A 17,859-nucleotide genomic window follows, 5' to 3' on the forward strand; every position below is an offset into this window, starting at 1 on the left:
CAATTACTGCTGCACCACACAGCAGTGCTTTTTGCTATGTAACTGTCTGGAGTTTACATCAATGTTTTGATGGTAAACTCTTCTCACTACATCCCAGTTTTAAACAAACAAACAAACATACATTTAAAAATAATCAGCAATTAGCTGATTTGTTATAAACTATATTTGGGATTGTGAGTCTGGTCATGTCTTAGGAACCTTAACATTCTTAAGCAGAAAGAGGAATGGCTGGAATTTGGTATTATTTCTTCACTGAGTTCAAGATTAAAAAAACCTTTAGAAGAGGGGAAATGGAATGATTTGAATATAAGTATGATGGGTTTGGCCTATTAAAAAAGAAAAAAAAGAGAGACATGTATGTGAAATCCCAGACCTGATCAATGAATGCAAATTGAGGATGCAGGGTTCTACAGAAACTAGACCCTCAGACAGCTGATCACAAACATCCAAAAAGCTTATTAAATGGAGATAAACCTGACTGTTTACATTTGTATTTACTTGTTTCTATAAATACATATAAACAACTGTATTGTGTACTTTAAAAATCCTATCATAGTTGCACAGCATGTCTGACAATGTTATCTGAGATCTGATGTGGAAGTTATCACTGGACGAGCAACATGAACCATGTAAATTCTCAGGAGTGGTATAGAACAGCAGTACGCCTGATTCGCAAGAGAGTTTGTTATATAGATCAAAATGTAGTAAGTCCTTTGATATCTCTCTTCATCCAAGAAAGAGTCCCACATGGTCCAGCATACAAACATTCAGACCCAACTTCAAATAATTTATCAAAGCCTGTTTCTTCATCTTTGTAATTCAAAGCAGCAATAAAATAATCCAGTCAATGTTTAAGAAACTTAGCCCACAATGAATTTCAAGCAGTCTTAGTGATACCATTAATATAGATAGTCTTCATACACTCCTTTCAATATACTTACAATACTACTTATCTAATACTAGAATCAACACTCGCCTGTTGTTGGGGTTTTTTTAAGGATTTTTTTTTTGAAACAAAAATATAGAAATAAGGTGCTTGCATAAACATTTACTTGCCACTCATTGTTCTTGCAATGGGGGAGCAGTTTAGGCTGGTAATGGAATATCAAGTATACACACTGAAAGATCTCACATGCAAAGAACAGTTTAAGTGCACCCCTAACCTCTCTACATACCGTATTAATCTGGTTTTAAACGGATCAAAGAGTAGCTGACAGCAATGGAAAAAATCTCATTAATGTTTATGGGGTTTTGAAGCAGTTGAGCAACTCCACAATTCCCGTATGTTTTTCTGGAAACACACTTACTGCATTGACAACTGGGAACTTTAAACACTATTTCCGCTCTTCAGAAATACTGAATGACATTTGTCCTACATCTGTTAGAACACAGATCTTTAAGAACTTACCATAAATATTTACAGATTCCTACTGTGTCATTAGCATATTTATCTGAGCTGCATATTAAACAACAGGGTATTTAAAATGTTAAATTTGCTGCTGAGAAAGGAAATGCTAACGAACTGGGAATCTGCTATATAACCCAACATAAGATTATCTTAATAAATGCAACAGGATATACAGATATTCAAGCCCACGCAAAACACTCCATCCAATGTTAATTCTCAAAAGAAATTATTTCATGAGGAGACTTTTCCTCACTGAAAGAAAATTAGTATAGACTGTAAAGAATCTTTGCATACCACACAAGGTCATTCGTAACATGAATCACCTCCTCTAGTATGTGACTCACACACCAAAACAGACAGATTTTCATAGGCTCAATGCTGATCAAGCCCTTGCTGAAGCTGGTGTACAAATCTTCCAAATCTGGAGCTACCAAAACTTTCTCATTTAGCTATACAATAACAGCTGCACTATTTGTGCTGGTATGCTGGATTGGAATAACACAGCTCCAAAATAGTATCATTTAAATATTAACCACAATAGGTTTGGAATGAATTACATATTCCTATTTTGGCAAAAATGGATTTTAACAGCTCGCATTGGTGACTTTAAAAGTAGAAAGGTATCAAATTACACATTCTACTAATCAGCTTCCAGTAAGCATAAGTCATACTGCAAAAAAATCTGTAATAATTATTTGCATGTACTAAAGACATGTTACCAATTTAAAGATCAAAGGTTTTGTTAAAAAGATTCAAGAAATCATTTTATAAATGCATATTTTGAACATAAACTTTTCTTGTGTTCTCATTCACAGTATAACAGAAGTGTTACACAATATCAGAAAGTGAAATCAAAGAGAAACAGTGTAGCTGCCCAGCACTGCTCTCTTCAGGAAAGGAAGCAAAGGCATGGTGGAAGCAGAGGCCTGGGTTCCTTTATTCTTTCAGGTTTCATTACTTGCCAATGGTTTCATTAGACAGATGAAGATATTTTACAAGATGAATCAGAGTCACACAGCTGGTTTCTCAGCTCCTCCTGGTCAGCAAGAAAGCCATGTGCCTATTCCTCCAACTCACGTTTGCCATTTAGCTGAAATACAGGGACTGGGGTGCCGAGTAAGCAACCACCCCTTGGTATTAGGTACTGCAGCTGGAACACTGACAGCAGGCTGTCATAGTAAGGACCCGTTTGCATATGTCACTTCATCATAGTTCAGATCCAGATAAACGGACATAATTCCCTGGTCTCCTGTTATTTCCACCGTGAAATTATTTAGTATAATTTCAATTAAATAGAGTACTTTTGGAGAGCTAGCTTAATTCCTGAATTCATATAAGACTATAATAAAAAACTGTTATAAGAGAGCCATTCACTAATTTGTCCCACTGAGTATAACTGTCCTTTTCAACAGCTTTCTCTTGACTTTAACTCAAAAAAAAAGAAATTCTAATTGCAAAATAAAGGCTACTTCAAAAATACCCTGTGTTAAGGATCCAGCATCAGAGCACATGAACCATTTCTCTCAAACCTAGAAGAAACCTACTAGGTCATCTGTTTAATTAAAAACAGCGTTAAATCTTTAAACAATAGTAAAAAAAAAAAGTATAGGAGGGATACCATTTTTGCAACTCAACGGAATTTCTTCACTAGTGTAGTTAAAAATTAACAGCTAAATAAGTTAACAACCTTTACAGCAACCTGGAAAGATGCTAATTAAAGCCTAATTATATTATTCTGTCTCTTCCAATAGTGCTTAATTAGTATTTGGAACTCCTTGGCACACACCTCTGCAGATGCTAAAAGTTTACATGACAGCAGAAACCAGTCAGACAAATTTGTTGAAGAAAAATCTTTCAAGCACTTTTAAACACAGAAAAGTCCCAGGGCCAAAACTTGCTGGAGGCTGGGAAAAGTATCATGGGGAAAGTACTGCTACATGCTTGTACCATTTGAATGACTCTTTTCCACCCATCCACTGATGGAACTTGTCAGGATACTAGGCTAGACAGATCTTTCTTTAAGTTAGCACTGATGTAAATGCATCCAAATACAAGTAAATATTCAATGGACGTTTACATTTTTAAGATGTTTTCTTAACACAAAACTCTAGAATTATGTAGGACTCAAGCACCTAAATCATATAGGAAATCTGTAAATACTAATATGCTAAATAACATATAGATCTGATCCTAACCATGCCCAAGTTAAGAGAAAGTACCACTACAGAATTTCTACAAGGTTTGAACAACATGCATGAAGAGATTTTTAGTTTTTCTAAAACGATATATGCCTCCTGTTTTAGAAGTAAGGAAGAAATAATTGAGTACAAATCTAGCCTGGTGAGAAAGTGGGTAGAACAAATGCCCACTTTTCAGCACCATGTAGCATGTAGAATGAGAGAACTGCACTAGAAAAATTCAGTGATTTAAAGTAAAAACAACTACTGCATCTTATTACCAACACCATTCAAATTAGCAAACCAAGTGAGAAATCAGTCCTTCAAATGCATACCTCCCCAAGTTCTTCCTAACACAGTTAATCTGGATCCATTATAGGCATATGATGTCAACAAAGCAATCCAGTTCCCCCAAAATAATTCAGGAAGAGAAACCTCTAAAGACATAAAGTATTTCTCAAACCAAATGCAAAACCAAGTAAGGTCTAAACCTTCTGCAGCTACATAAAACAAAAACCTCCATCAGCACTACTGTATAGAAACAAGCTTATGATTATTCTATTAATTCTTTTGCAGAATCAAGCTTTCTTCACTTCACAGACAACATGAATGTGAAAAGGAGATATGACGGCATCCAGGAAAAGAAAGAGGAGTCACTGCACCTTGGAAAATAGCCAGCTTTGCTTCTTGGGTTCTGCTGGGGTTTTATTGGGTTTGCGATTTTTCGTTGGGGTTTTGGGGGGGGGGGCAGTTATTCTTTTTCTTAATACAAGAAAGGAATTAGAGGAACAATAAAGATCTTAAAACTAAACAATATAGCAAGCTTCCTAAAAGTTATATAACACATACACTGACGTACCATGATTTTACTTTCTCTTTTCCTTTCTCCTATATTTAAACAATGTATTTTTCAGCCACATTTTGAGTAGCTACCTCCCTAAAAATATTTTCCCATTCTAATTTGTTCAGCTAGTTAAAAGAAGCCAAAGCCGTACATTTCTTGTTCTCATTCTCAATCCAAATTAAAATCATTTTTGCAGAAGAGCATTTTTATTTAATACAGAAAAAAAAATATTTTTGTACCCTTTGCATACATATGGAGACAAAAGCTTCCGAGTCCAAAAAGAATCCTGTCACTTTTTCCACCTAAGCCACGCAAAGACACACTGAAATTACAAGCTGAACTCATAACTTCAGTGAGGCATTGATGGTTGCTTTAAAATAAAGCCTCAGATGAATTGACATCGTAAGTATACTACATTTAATGCTCTTTTCCCAGACTAATTAGTCTATGTAATACTTCATATGAAAACAGACTGGACATATCTTTTGCATACTGTACCCCTGTTTAATGTCAACAGAATCGTACCATAGAATCATAGAATGATTTGGGTTGGAAGGGACCTTAAAGATCATCCAGTTCCAACCCCCTGCCATGGGCAGGGACACCTTCCACTAGACCAGGTTGCTCAGAGCTCTGTCCAGCCTTGTCTTGAACACTGCCAGGGAGGGGGCAGCCACAGCTTCTCTGGGCAACCTCTTCCAGTGTCTCACCGCTCTCACTTGTAAAGAATTTCTTCCTTACATCTAATCTAAATCTACCCTCTTTCAGTTTAAAACCATTACCCCTCATCCTATCCCTACACTCCCTGATAAAGAGTCCCTCCCCATCTTTCCTGTAGCCCCCTTTAAGTACTGGAAGGCTGCTATAAGGTCTCCCCAGAGCCTTCTCTTTTTCAGGCTGAACAATCCCAACTCTCTCAGCCTGTCCTCATGAGGGAGGTGCTGAAGCCCCCTGATCATCTTTGTGGCCTCCTCCAGACTCACTTGAGCAGATCCATGTCCTTTTTATGTTGGGGGCCCCAGAGCTCGACACAGTACTCCAGGTGGGGTCTCTCCCCTTTACTCTGCTCTCATGTATCACCTCTCTTGACCTGGTGGCCACACTTCACAGAATCACAGAATCATCTAGGTTGGAAAGGACCTTGAAGATCATTCAGTCCAACCATTAACCTAACATTAACAGTTCCCAACTACACAATATCCCTAAGCACTATGTCAACGCGACTCCAGGGATGGGGACTCCACCACTGCCCTGGGCAGCCTATTCCAACGCCTAACAACCCCTTCTGGAAAGAAATGCTTCCTAATATCTAGTCTAAACCTTCCCTGGTGCAACTTGAGGCCATCACCTCTTGCCCTATCGCTTATTACTTGGTTAAAGAGACTCATCCCCAGTTCTCTGCACCCTCCTTTCAGGTAGTTGTAGAGGGCAATGAGGTCTCCCCCCAGCCTCCTCTTCTCCAGACTAAACAACCCCAGTTCCCTCAGCCGCTTCTCGTACGACATGTGCTCCAGACCCTTCACCAGCTTTGCTGCCCTTCTCTGGACATGCTCAAGTCATTCAATGTCCTTTTTGTAGTGAGGGGCCCAAAACTGAACACAGGAATCGAGGTGCGGCCTCACCAGTACCGAGTACAGGGGTAAGATCACTTCCCTGTCCCTGCTGGCCACGCTATTTCTGATGCAAGCCAGGATACCATTGGCCTTCTTGGCCACCTGGGCACACTGCTGGCTCATGTTCAGCCAGCTGTCAATCAACACCCCCAGGTCCCTCTCTGACTGGCAGCTCTCCAGCCACTCCTCCCCAAGCCTGTAGCGCTGCTGGGGGTTGTTGTGGCCCAAGTGCAGCACCCGGCATTTGGCCTTATTGAAACTCCTACAGTTGGCCTCAGCCCATCGCTCCAGCCTGTCCAGGTCTCTCTGCAGAGCCTCCCTACCCTCGAGCAGATCAACACTCCCACCCAACTTGGTGTCATCTGCAAACTTACTGAGGGTGCACTCTATCCCCTTCTCTAGGTCATTAATAAAGATGTTAAACAGGAGTGGCCCCAAAATCGAGCCTTGGGGGACACCACTCGTGACCGGCCACCAACCATATTTAACTCCGTTCACTTCTTTTGATGCAGCCCAGAATATGGTTGGTTTTCTGGGTTGCAAACACACATTGCTGACTCCTGTTGAGCTTCTCGTCAACCAACATCTCACGTCCTGGTCCGCAGGGCTGCTCTCAATTCACTCATGACCCAGCCTGTATTTGTGCTTGGGACTGCCCCGACCCAGGTGCAGGACCTTGCACTTGGCCTTGTTGAACTTCATGAGGTTTGCATGGGTCCACCTCTCCAGCCTGTCCAGGTCCCTCTGGACGGCACATCCCTTCCCTCCAGCATGTCAACTGCACCACACAGCTTGGTATCACCAGCAAACTTGCTGAGGGTGCACTCAATACCACTATCCATGTCACTGACAAGGATGTTAAACAGCACTGGTCCCACCACCAAACCCTGAGGAACACCACTCATCACTGGTCTCCACTTGGACATCAAGCCATTTACTGCAACTGTTTGAGTGCAACCATCCAGCCAATTCCTTATCCACCAAGTGGCCCACCTGTCAAATCCATGTCTCTCCAATTTATAGACAAGGATGTCATGCAGGACATTGTCAAATGCTTTGCACAAGTCCAGCTGGATGACGTCAGTTGCTCTTCCCTTATCCACCAACGCTATAACCCTGTTGTAGAAGGCCACCAAATTCATCAGGCTCGATTTACCCTTAGTGAAGCCATGTTGGCTGTCACCAATCACCCTTATTTTCCATATGCCCTCACATAGTTTCCAGGGGGATCAGCTCCATGATCTTGCCCTGCACAGAGGTAAGACTGACTGCCTATAGTTCTCCAGGTCTTCTTTTTTAACTTTTTTAAAATTGGGGGTTGTTTCCCCTTTTCCAGTCAATGGGAACTTCACCAGACTGTCACAGCTTCTCAAATATGATGGATAGTGGCTCAGCCACTTCATCCGCCAGTTCCCTCAGGACCCACTGATGCATCTCATCAGGTCCCATGGACTTGTGCACCTTCAGGTTCCTTAGGTGTCTCAAACCTGATCTTCTCCTACAGAGGGCAGTTCTTCATTCTCCCAGTTCCCGCCTTTGCATTCTACATCTTGGGTGGTGTGGCTGGAGCCCTTGCTGGTGAAGACTGAGGCAAAATTCATTCAGTACCTCAGCCTTCTCCATGTCCCGGGTAACCAGGTCTCCCACTTCCTTCCATTTCCTTCCCTAGTCTTCCTTTTATTACTAGTGTATCTGTAAAAGCTTTTCTTGATGCCTTTGATGTCCCTGGCCAGATTAGTTCTATCAGGGCTTTGGCCTTCCTAACCTGATCCTGCGCTGCTTGGACAGTTTTTCTATATTCCTCCCTGGCTACCTGTCCTTGCTTCCAACCTCTGTAGGCTTCCTTTTTGTGTCTCAGCTTGTCCAGGTGATCCTTGTTCATCCATGCAGAGCTCCTGGCATTCTTACCTGACTTCCTCTTTGTTGGGATGCCTTGTTCCTGAGCTTGGAGGAGGTGATCCTTGAACATCAACCAGTTTTCTTGGGCCCCTCTTCCCTCTAGGGCTTTACCCCATGCTACTCTGCCAAGCAGATCCCTGATAGTATTGACAGTATAAAGCCAAATCTTTAGAAACAGCAGACAGATTTTTAATGGTCAAATTTGCTAATCTATCTCAGTAAGGCTCTCCTTACTCCTCCCAATACAATTTTTAAATACTTCAGTTGCTTTTTCCACATTGTAACATCCTAATTCATGTCCTAACAAGGATGTTGTTTATTGTGATTGGCTGAGATAATAGCATTATTTTAATTCCTGTTAAAGATACCCTGTTGTGTTGGGAAAAACAAAAAACCTGAAGGTGCATAACAACTACACAATATTGCACAGAATCTGTTCACAAACACAATGCTTTCTTTTTTTAAATTCTAAACTGATAGAGAATTGTCATGCTTTACCTGCGATTTCATCTCATAAAGCGTAGCATCCTCTGGAGTTAATTGCAGTGCTTCATCCCACTTGTGAATAGCCTCTCGGTACCTGTAGTTAAAACAATTTTACAGTTTCATTATATCTAAAGATATTAGATATTTCTGTTTATATCCAGACATTGTCCTAAATAAAGTGCCATGGCATCTCATTAGTATTAATGATTTTTCTAACCAATTCCCTATAAGACCTGATGAACTGTTTTCAGTAAGTGGCTATTTGTTCTTCTGACCAAATGAATGCTAAATACTACTGTACAACTGGCCTCAAGTAAATTTACAAGTCAATATAGGACACCTATGGCAAAGAAATTACTTAAAACTAGAAATCTTGAACTGAGTCAAATTTCTCTCATTGTCAAAATCATCCTTAGGCATAAAAAATTATAATCTGAATGCAACATGCCTTCCTACAGGCATAATTTAATACTTCTTTCCAGTCTAAAAAGGCTGAAACAGAGGAGTTGCCCTCCTGCATTTCTGTACTGTAAGATACTAAAGACATCTGAGTGACTTCAGTATATAAATATAAGAAGGAAGTTGAAAGTAAGCAGCTATACTGAAATCACTCAACTTTGGGAGGGTAGACAGTAGCTTCATAATATGTTGCGCTTCCCTAGAAAACAGACCAAAACAGAAGAGTTGACCAAAAACAATAAAAATTAGGTTTTTGTCTGGAACAAAGAGGTAAAACTTGGACAAATGCATACTAGGGTTTTGAACCATACTGAAGAACCGTAACAACATAATAAGACGCAGTAACAGGGGTGCAGTCTTTCAGCCCTGAAGGTAGCCTCAGATTAACATTAATGAGTCTGTGGGGGGCCACAAGTTCTCTGAATCTGTTTCAAAATCCACCTTTGTTACAGAACTGTGTAGGAACTCCTATATTTATATTAATTTCACTGCAAATGTATGAAAACAGTTACTCTTCACAGATACACACACCAATTTTAATATAGTATAGATAAAACTAAAGTAATTTCCACACACATTTCATATGGAAACATTTATCTTCCCCTACTCTCCATTTTTCCTTCCCTTCCCCATTTTTCAGTCCTCTGGCTTGTATTACACCTCCAGGTTTTCCAGAGCAGTCACATGAAGACTTCAGAAAGTTCTGAACCAATTGGAAACGGAAGAATAGATTGGGAAAGCAATGCAGCTAAAGTTAAACTTTCATTATGAATCAGGTATTTAGTTTGTAAACAACCCTGATCAGTATGATGTTTCATTTAAGTGCTAAGCAAAGGATGTTTCAATAATTTTTCACACTTCCTCAAAGTTTAGCCATCAGCTGTTCATTCCCCAGGGGCAGGTGTTCACACTAAAGCCAACATCACCACATTTTCTATGTATGTCAGCAGAAGCCTTAAGCTGTCCTTTAGTTAGCAAGAACTACTTTTTGAGTAGAAGATTACAATTTTGTTCAAGACCTAGCAGAGACATAGCACAAAAACCCTACACGAGTAAGGGAAGTCCTCAGCTCAGTTAGGTGGTGTCCTGGCCATGCAGCAAGGCACAATATTGTGAGTACAGCAAAAAAATTTAGAAAAAGACATTTGGAAAACAGAGCAAATACAGTAATGACATCAGTAACCAGAAGGGAAAGAACAACACTGGCATTATGCAAATAGAAAGATGTAAGATAAAACTTGAATTTCAGGAATCTTCATTTTTCCTTCTATGGAGGGGACATCATTGCTCAAAGTGTCAATCTGAATGGAATAAAAATTCACAGCAAGAACATGCTACCTTTGAAGGGAGCACCAATTATAAGCAAATATTCCCCCAAATCCTGTTTGGTTTTGTTGTCAGCAGTCTGCCAACAGAATAAAGGTGGGCAAGAGAAAAGAGGTTGTCCATTCATAGAAATGCTGTGCTACATTTGTTCTGTGCATGAACAGTAAGTTACTCAGCTCTGTCTGTGAGCCTCAGAAAGTGTGATCCAAGAGAAGTGACAACAGAATGGTGGAATCCCTTCCCAGGACTGAGAACACAATGGAAGAGGGCTGGAGAAAGATGTGTCTGTAGGAACATGCTGAACCACCTGCTCAAAAAGACTGACTGCTGATTACCAGTTTACAGTGTGGAGATATCCATGTGGCTGTGAAATATTGATCTTTTCAGTGCATATATTTCCTTAAGAAGGAAGTCTGGTAAAACTGGACTGTTTTGTTCTTTTAAATACTCAGAAAAACAGATGTTTCCATTCTTATTCCAGGAAAAACTAAGGACTCTATTCTTATTAAGAGAAATTGAGACATGTTGCTTGCTCTAGTAATGCAAATTTAGGAAAAAATTCCTTTCTATAAAGATAGTCCATTAATCAAAGAATTTTCTACCTCATTTTGAAGGAAAAGATTATATACTGTATTTAATATGAAACACTTTACTGAAAAAGTTGCCTGGAGATACAAGATACAGTTGTAAAGTGAGTGTTCCAGTAAATGTTTTATGAAAACCATAAACCTTGGCTGAAATAATAAGTGAGCTAACACAGGGGTCGTAAAATAAATAATTAAAACACAGATCATTTTACTGTCTCTCAGCGTCTTTTCTGAGCTGAACTGTATGGGACCTTTACCATCATAAGGAGGGAGAACTAGTTTTGAAAAGGAAAACTTCAGTATAAATATGGCATCTGCTTTGGGTTTAATTAACACAAATTTAATGAGTATTTCATTTGCTATTCCCGTTTCTTTTCTTAACAAGTAAATAAGCTCACATACAAGCTTGTATGCATCAGCTGAATCACAAAAACTGCTATGTCATGGCTGGCAAAATGAAGTAATGAATTTTAGCTTAATGCTGTTCCACTAAGGTCTACCTGAACTCCTTCCCATATGCCTGATACGGAAAGAAAGCACACATGTTCAGAACACACGCTATGGCATAGCTGATGCACAGTAAAATGCATTCAAATCTTATATCACTTCAGAAAAAGGTATATGAAACATAGCACTTCAATAATTAAAGTAACTTGTATCAAAAATAACATCTCAGAAACAAGACTGAGACTCTAAAATCACAGATCCATCCACTGGTGATGCTATAAACCTTCTTCAGAAGCCTCTGATATTTATCAAAGTGGAGATTAAACCCTAGCTCCAGGTGGCTGGGGACTACTAACTGGAAAGCAGCTTTGCAGATAAAAGACCTGGGGGCCCTGGGGGACAAGAAGTTGAGTACAAGCCAGCAACATGTCCTTGCCGCAAAGAAGCCCAAGTGCAGCCTGGGCTGCCTTAGCATCTGCAGCAGACCTCAGCTCTGTGTGACCACATGTGGAGTGCTGGGTTCAGTTCTGGGCTACCCAGTATGAGAGAGACATGACATACTGAAGTGAGTCCAGCAATGAGCCACAAAGATGATTAAGGGCTTGGAGCATCTGTCCTATAAGAGGCTGGGAGAGATGGGACTATGCAGCCTGGAGAAGGGAAGGCTCAAGGCGGACCTTATCAAAGTGTAAAAATACCCAGTTTGGAAGGGCGACAGGGAGTAAAGAAGAGGGAAGCAGACTCTTATCGGTCATGCCCAGTGACAGGACAAGAAGCAACAGGCACACGTTGAAGCACAAGAAATTCTGTTTAACCACATCGCCATCACTGGAGATATGCAAAACCCAACTGGACAACATCCTGAGCTAGTTGACCTTGCTTTGAGCAGGAGTTGGGAGTAGAAAATCTCCTAGGGTTCCTTAGGATTATATGATAGTAAAACATCAGCAACCTCAGTGATACATGGTTTAAGATGAAATATGATTATCTCTTTGCAAATTTTAAGCAAATATAATCTTAAAACAAATAAGACTCATTAACTTCAGATGTCTGGGATTACTATAAAAACTTACCTCATGTCACAGTTAAGAAGTCACAGAATATTAATAATGGTCATATCTTGATTTTATAGAATACCAAATTAATATTTCCAACAAAAGTAAAATCCTGATCTGTATATACACAGTGACTAAGCATCTAAATTCCAGTAATATAAAGCACTTTTAAGAAAATACTATTACATTCTGAAGTACTGAATTACTATTTCTGTGAGTTCACAAATATACAATTATAACCATAACTTAATTATAATTTTCTCTTCTTTACTGCAATGCCATAAAAAGGAATAAATTGTTGAGAACTGGATACATCTGGGATGGCTTCAGTGTAGAACACTTGATGGATCTTGCCAATTTTTATTTAACAGCATATGAAAACCCATAGCTCCCTTCAAGTACTAAAACTGCTCTCTTCAGTCGTGCTACTGACCATCTGGGAGCTACAGACTTGGCACTTACTACAGCTTGCTAAACTTCTGAAACAAAAATCTCAGGCTTACACTTCACTTCTTCAACACCACTTCTCGGAAAACAGGATCTCTTGAACTCTAAAACAAAATCATTAAAACAAATTCATATTTCCATAAAAAATATTTAATTGGAGGCTTTTCAGTAAAAAAAAAAAAACAACAGTTTTTTCCAGTTACACAAAGATCAGCTTTTGACTCATACATATATATTTTATATATATGTGTGTATATATATAATATATATAAAGCTAAAAACCATCACTGCGAGATCATGCAGGATCTAGAGTCCTGTAGCTTTACTCCGACAGGCTTGCCACAGTTGATGTTTCAGGGACAGACTAAGACAGGGCATGCTCAGAGTGACACTGAAAATATCTGAAGATATACTGAAGAGAAGAGATGGTATCAAACTCAGACAAAATGAGACAGGCCTGTGGGAGAGAGGCAGAGGACAGGAGCAGAGTGTCAGGAGAAGGGATGAGGCAACATAAATCCTGGGAATTGTTAGAGACTTGGAGGGACACTCCAACAATGAGATGTGGAAAAACACGGTCAGTTAAGGAAGGGAAGAGGAAAACAACATTTTAAAAAGAATACGGCTTATTGTCAAATACTCATCATATCAGAGAATGAACGTGAACGGTCTGTGGCCACCAGAAACACCAGCTAGAACAATTTTAATCTAGCACAGGGTCAAATTCAGACTTTGGTGGAAGCTAGAGAAAAACACTGGTCAGTAATTATACAGAGTACATGAAAAGGAAAGAGAAATTAAAAGTAAAGCAGAAGTTGATTACAGGAATAAACTTCCCTTTTTAAACTGTGAGATGACGCAGGACTGGACTGTGGGAGAAAAGAGTCAAAGAACACATGAAGGAGGAAACTAGAATGAACATAACATGGCTTTTTTGTGTTTAACACCTTCAGAGTCCTCCAAGCCAGCTAGGTTTTTACAGTAAAATACTTCCTCTGCTGGGAGTGGGGAGGGAGGTGTATGGCACTTTATAGAAGCAACTAAAGAAGAACAGTGTGCAGGAACAGGCGAAAGGAAATTGTTTGCTTAGGTGTGCACAGAAAATTCTTGTCCATAATTAGTGCCATAGAGCATGTTTAACCTCACTGGTAACCTTCACAAGATTGGTAGGTCTTTAAAAGCATGAAGTACCATAGTACATGTTCTTCTGAAGTCTTAGCAACTCTACAATTTCTATTTTTTTTTTTGATTGCAGGCAATTCTGACACTATCGATGAATCATCTTTACTGCAGCTAAAAACATAGCTATTTTATGGTAAATAAAGTGTCATATGTTACTTCTGACTATGCAGGGAGAAAGTTAAAACTGAGTGCTTTACTATCTACTAAAACTTCCAATAAAACATTTTAATTTAACAGGTTGATTTAGGTATGGCCACACTAATCACCACAGGTGAAGAGGTGCATGACAACTTTTCAATGGGACCTGACCATACACAAACTTGCTGTAACTGCCCTCTCAGTAGGTAAACTAAACTGAACTGACCATGGGGTAAAATGGCATGCACATAGCTAATGCAGATAACTTCAAAGCATAAGTATTCATCAGAGTTACTATTCTTGCACATATTATACCCCCTCAATATCAGGTCATTGACAGCTGGACACTAGTAGTGCACATAGTGAAAATAAATCCGATTTATACAGATTAATCTTTTCCTACGCAGCAAATACAAAGTTCTGTTACAAGTAAATCTGTCAAATATACAACAAAATTAGCTACACAAATAATTCAAAGAGACTTATCTCGCTTCAGAACCTCCACACAGGAACAGATGGAAAATACCATTTCATCACATGCCAAAAGCAGTTACGACCTATCATCACACTAAACCACAAGATCAAGTTTGTAACATAAGTTCCAGTCACCATCTTCTCAATTTTTATTTCAGCCATACATGTAAATATGGACACTTTTTATCATTGCATCTATTAGGCAAACACAGTTTTGAAACTACCTTTGTCAAAGAAAAGGTATGAAATCCAATACTGGTAAAAGATGATCTCGTAACTAATATCCAGAAGTGAAAGCCACAAAATCAGGATTCTGATACTGTCTCTGACAGAGACGTCCTCTCTCACATGGGAGTAACATTTAATTTCCTCATGTACAATATGAAAAACTAATCTCATAAAAAATCACTACTACTTCACAACTGTTTTATTGAGACCCAGGAATGGAATATACTGTAGTAAATAATTTTAACAAAAAACGACAGAGGAACTAATGCAGCAGAGTACTAGATAACGATGGGGTGTGAAGAGTGCCTACACTTGACAGTCTGCCATAAGATGTCTTTCACAAATACATTTTATTGAATTGTGAGCTGAGGGCCCTGCTGACTTTGACTTATTTTATACACTTTACAATCTGATGGATCACTGATTCATGGTCCACCTCCCTCAGATATTGCACTTATCTGTAAGGAGACAAGAAAATTTGCAAACAAATGCCACACATCCGGCCTCTACTCAATTCTCTCACTGCTAACTGAAGATCACTTTCGTTCCTGTGTCTCTTACACTGGTGCTATCAGTGTGCACAATTTCAGGGCTTTGTCCTCAAGAAGGGCTTTGGAAAGCATGTATATGTATATGCATATGGTTGTGCTCATTCTTCAGACATGAAATAATTACTTCAGCCCTGATGAATATAGAATTATACAGCTGATTGACAAACACTGGTTGAAGGAAGACCAAAGCATATATTTTTCTTTTTAAAAAAAATCTTTATGTTCAGAAAAAACCCGAACAAGTTGCATAGTGCTAAACAAAACCTTAGTCAAACATGCCAATCACATGCAAAATTCTAGAAACAGGGTGCTCTACAGTTTTGTTTCTGGCCTTGCTGTAGAATCTCCCTGGACCTGGCACTGCTACTTCATATTTTTCCCCTGAAAATATGGATTTGATACAAAACTTATATAACACAGAGGAATTTACTTACCTGAAGTAAGATTACATCATGAAGACTCAGAAGCTCAAAGAAATACACTGCTAACCACAAACACTTCCTTATCTTTGCAATGATCCTAGAAAAATGCTCAAAAGAGTCAAAATAACTGTAATTTTATTTGACAAGTTCAGGTTAATTTTAATTATTTGTGGTAGTATTGAGAACTTAGTAGTGTAATTTTTAAGTGAGAATGGTTAATAGCATTAACAGCAAAGTTCTCTCTACAAGCTGTTAACCTAGACAGCAGGATATTATTCAGAGTGGAGGAAAAAAATTGAAAGAATTTTTTATGCTTTCTTCAATTAAGTGGTCATTCTACCAGTTTAGTTTTGTCATGAAAACCACAAGACCCTACTGTCTCTGACTGCATACCTGATTAACTACAGAAATATTAACAGAGACTGCAGTGAGAAATATTTAGATTTTTACCATGTAAAAGTTAAAAACTACAGTATGGCTAAATGTTTGACCTTAAGGAGGAATCAAAAGAAATAAGCTATTTCTACCTGGACCCTATTAACACAAAAATGTCAAGTAATTATAAAACAGAACATAAAGAAGTGTGTAAAAAATACACCGGGAAAGATCTTAATTCACCAGACAGCGTGCAGTATTTGAGAACTTCTTGACAGACAGGCAAATCTTTTACCTGTACTTTTCCAGTATCTATAATTGCAAGTTATATAGCATACCTGTTTGTCTTAAACACATAGCAGAACAATCATTTTTCTATTTAAAAAGGCAGTGCTAACAACAGAGCTGTTGATACAAAGGAAATAAGTTATATTCACATATACTCTATGTCAAGACCTTCCACACCCCTGAGAAATATTCTCACACAAGAGAACACTTAGTATGTTGTAAAACTACCGTGTTCATTTAAGAGCATTAAAAAGAACAAATATTAATTATATAACTAAAAAAAAAAATTCATTTTCAAATGCTTTCATGTTCAGCATTAGTGTCAGGTAAGATGACGACTGGTAAAAAAGAAAACATCTAAGAAAATCTCTACAGGGTCCAGAAGCTGCTTTGAAACCATCTATAAATATGTGGAGTACTTTGCTAAATCCCAGCCTTGTAATTTAACATAACATAATGAAAATTTGGTATTGACTCTAATTTTATGAGCGAGAGGTCTGTAGGAAGCCAAAATAAACAGTGACAAATAGGAGCAGAACTGAGGTTTACACATGGAAATTCAAATCAGGAACAGGAATAAAAGTTTTGTTACTCCAGAACAGGCCATTTCATTATTTAAGCAGTAAGAACAGACCGTCCTAACATTATAAGTGTCAAATGAGAAGTAACTGTATAGTTTCAGTGAAATCAATCCACTATTTTAGTATCCTAAACAAAAGCTACAAATTAATGTAAATCAAGTATCAGATATTGCAATAGTTATAATATTTTAAGTATTCACAGAGAAGTAATGTATTTTTACTGCTGAAATGAAGTTTTAAATAAAAAGCTTTAGTTCCTCAAAATAGTTTCAACAGTAGTTCCTCTGAAAGCAGAAAGAAAAAGGTAGAAGAAAAACTGTTATGCTGCATTTGAAGCAGTTTTGAGGTTGCATTCCAGTCTTAAGAATTATTTGCTCAGATAGCCTTTAGAAACATAGTAGTAGACCTACAATGATAGGTACCATCTGTTTTCTTCTTAGATAAGTACTCATTTAATCCTTTAACCTTTCCATTATTTGTCCACAGGTGGCTGACCATTCTCACTCTCTTACCTCATGTTATGATCCCAGCAATTCTCAGAAATCAGTCATAGAAACTAGAACAAGAAGTGAAAAGCTGTCAACAGCACCAAAAAAAGCACCAAAAAAAGTTTCTGGGATTTACATATTAGTGTTTCTCTATCCTTCTCAAATGACATTGCCAAAATAAGATGCTCAAGGGTAGGGTATTAACAGGTCAAAACATTTTGGGAGAGATGATACACAAAAAGCAATAGTCCACTCACATTCTATTCTGAGCAGTTCCATTTCAGCTAGTTGACATGCTCTTGTTATCTGCACTAAATGTAATTCCCCTTCACTGTCTTTCCATTACTTCTGGCCTCTTTACAATATTTGCTGATGTAAACATCA

At 38.5% G+C, this 17,859-nt stretch overlaps 1 protein-coding gene across 1 annotated transcript in view; it reads right to left on the bottom strand.

The window, feature by feature from the left end:
* Nucleotides 1-17,859, bottom strand: part of TTC33 (tetratricopeptide repeat domain 33) — a 55,602-nt gene that overhangs the window by 17,901 nt on the left and 19,842 nt on the right. The window contains exon 3 of the mRNA XM_074857251.1: nt 8,440-8,521. Coding sequence (XP_074713352.1) covers nt 8,440-8,521 — 82 coding nt within the window. The remainder of the gene's footprint in view (nt 1-8,439; nt 8,522-17,859) is intronic.

Source organism: Strix uralensis, chromosome Z (genome assembly GCF_047716275.1).
Source record: "Strix uralensis isolate ZFMK-TIS-50842 chromosome Z, bStrUra1, whole genome shotgun sequence".
NCBI classification, from domain to species: domain Eukaryota; kingdom Metazoa; phylum Chordata; class Aves; order Strigiformes; family Strigidae; genus Strix; species Strix uralensis.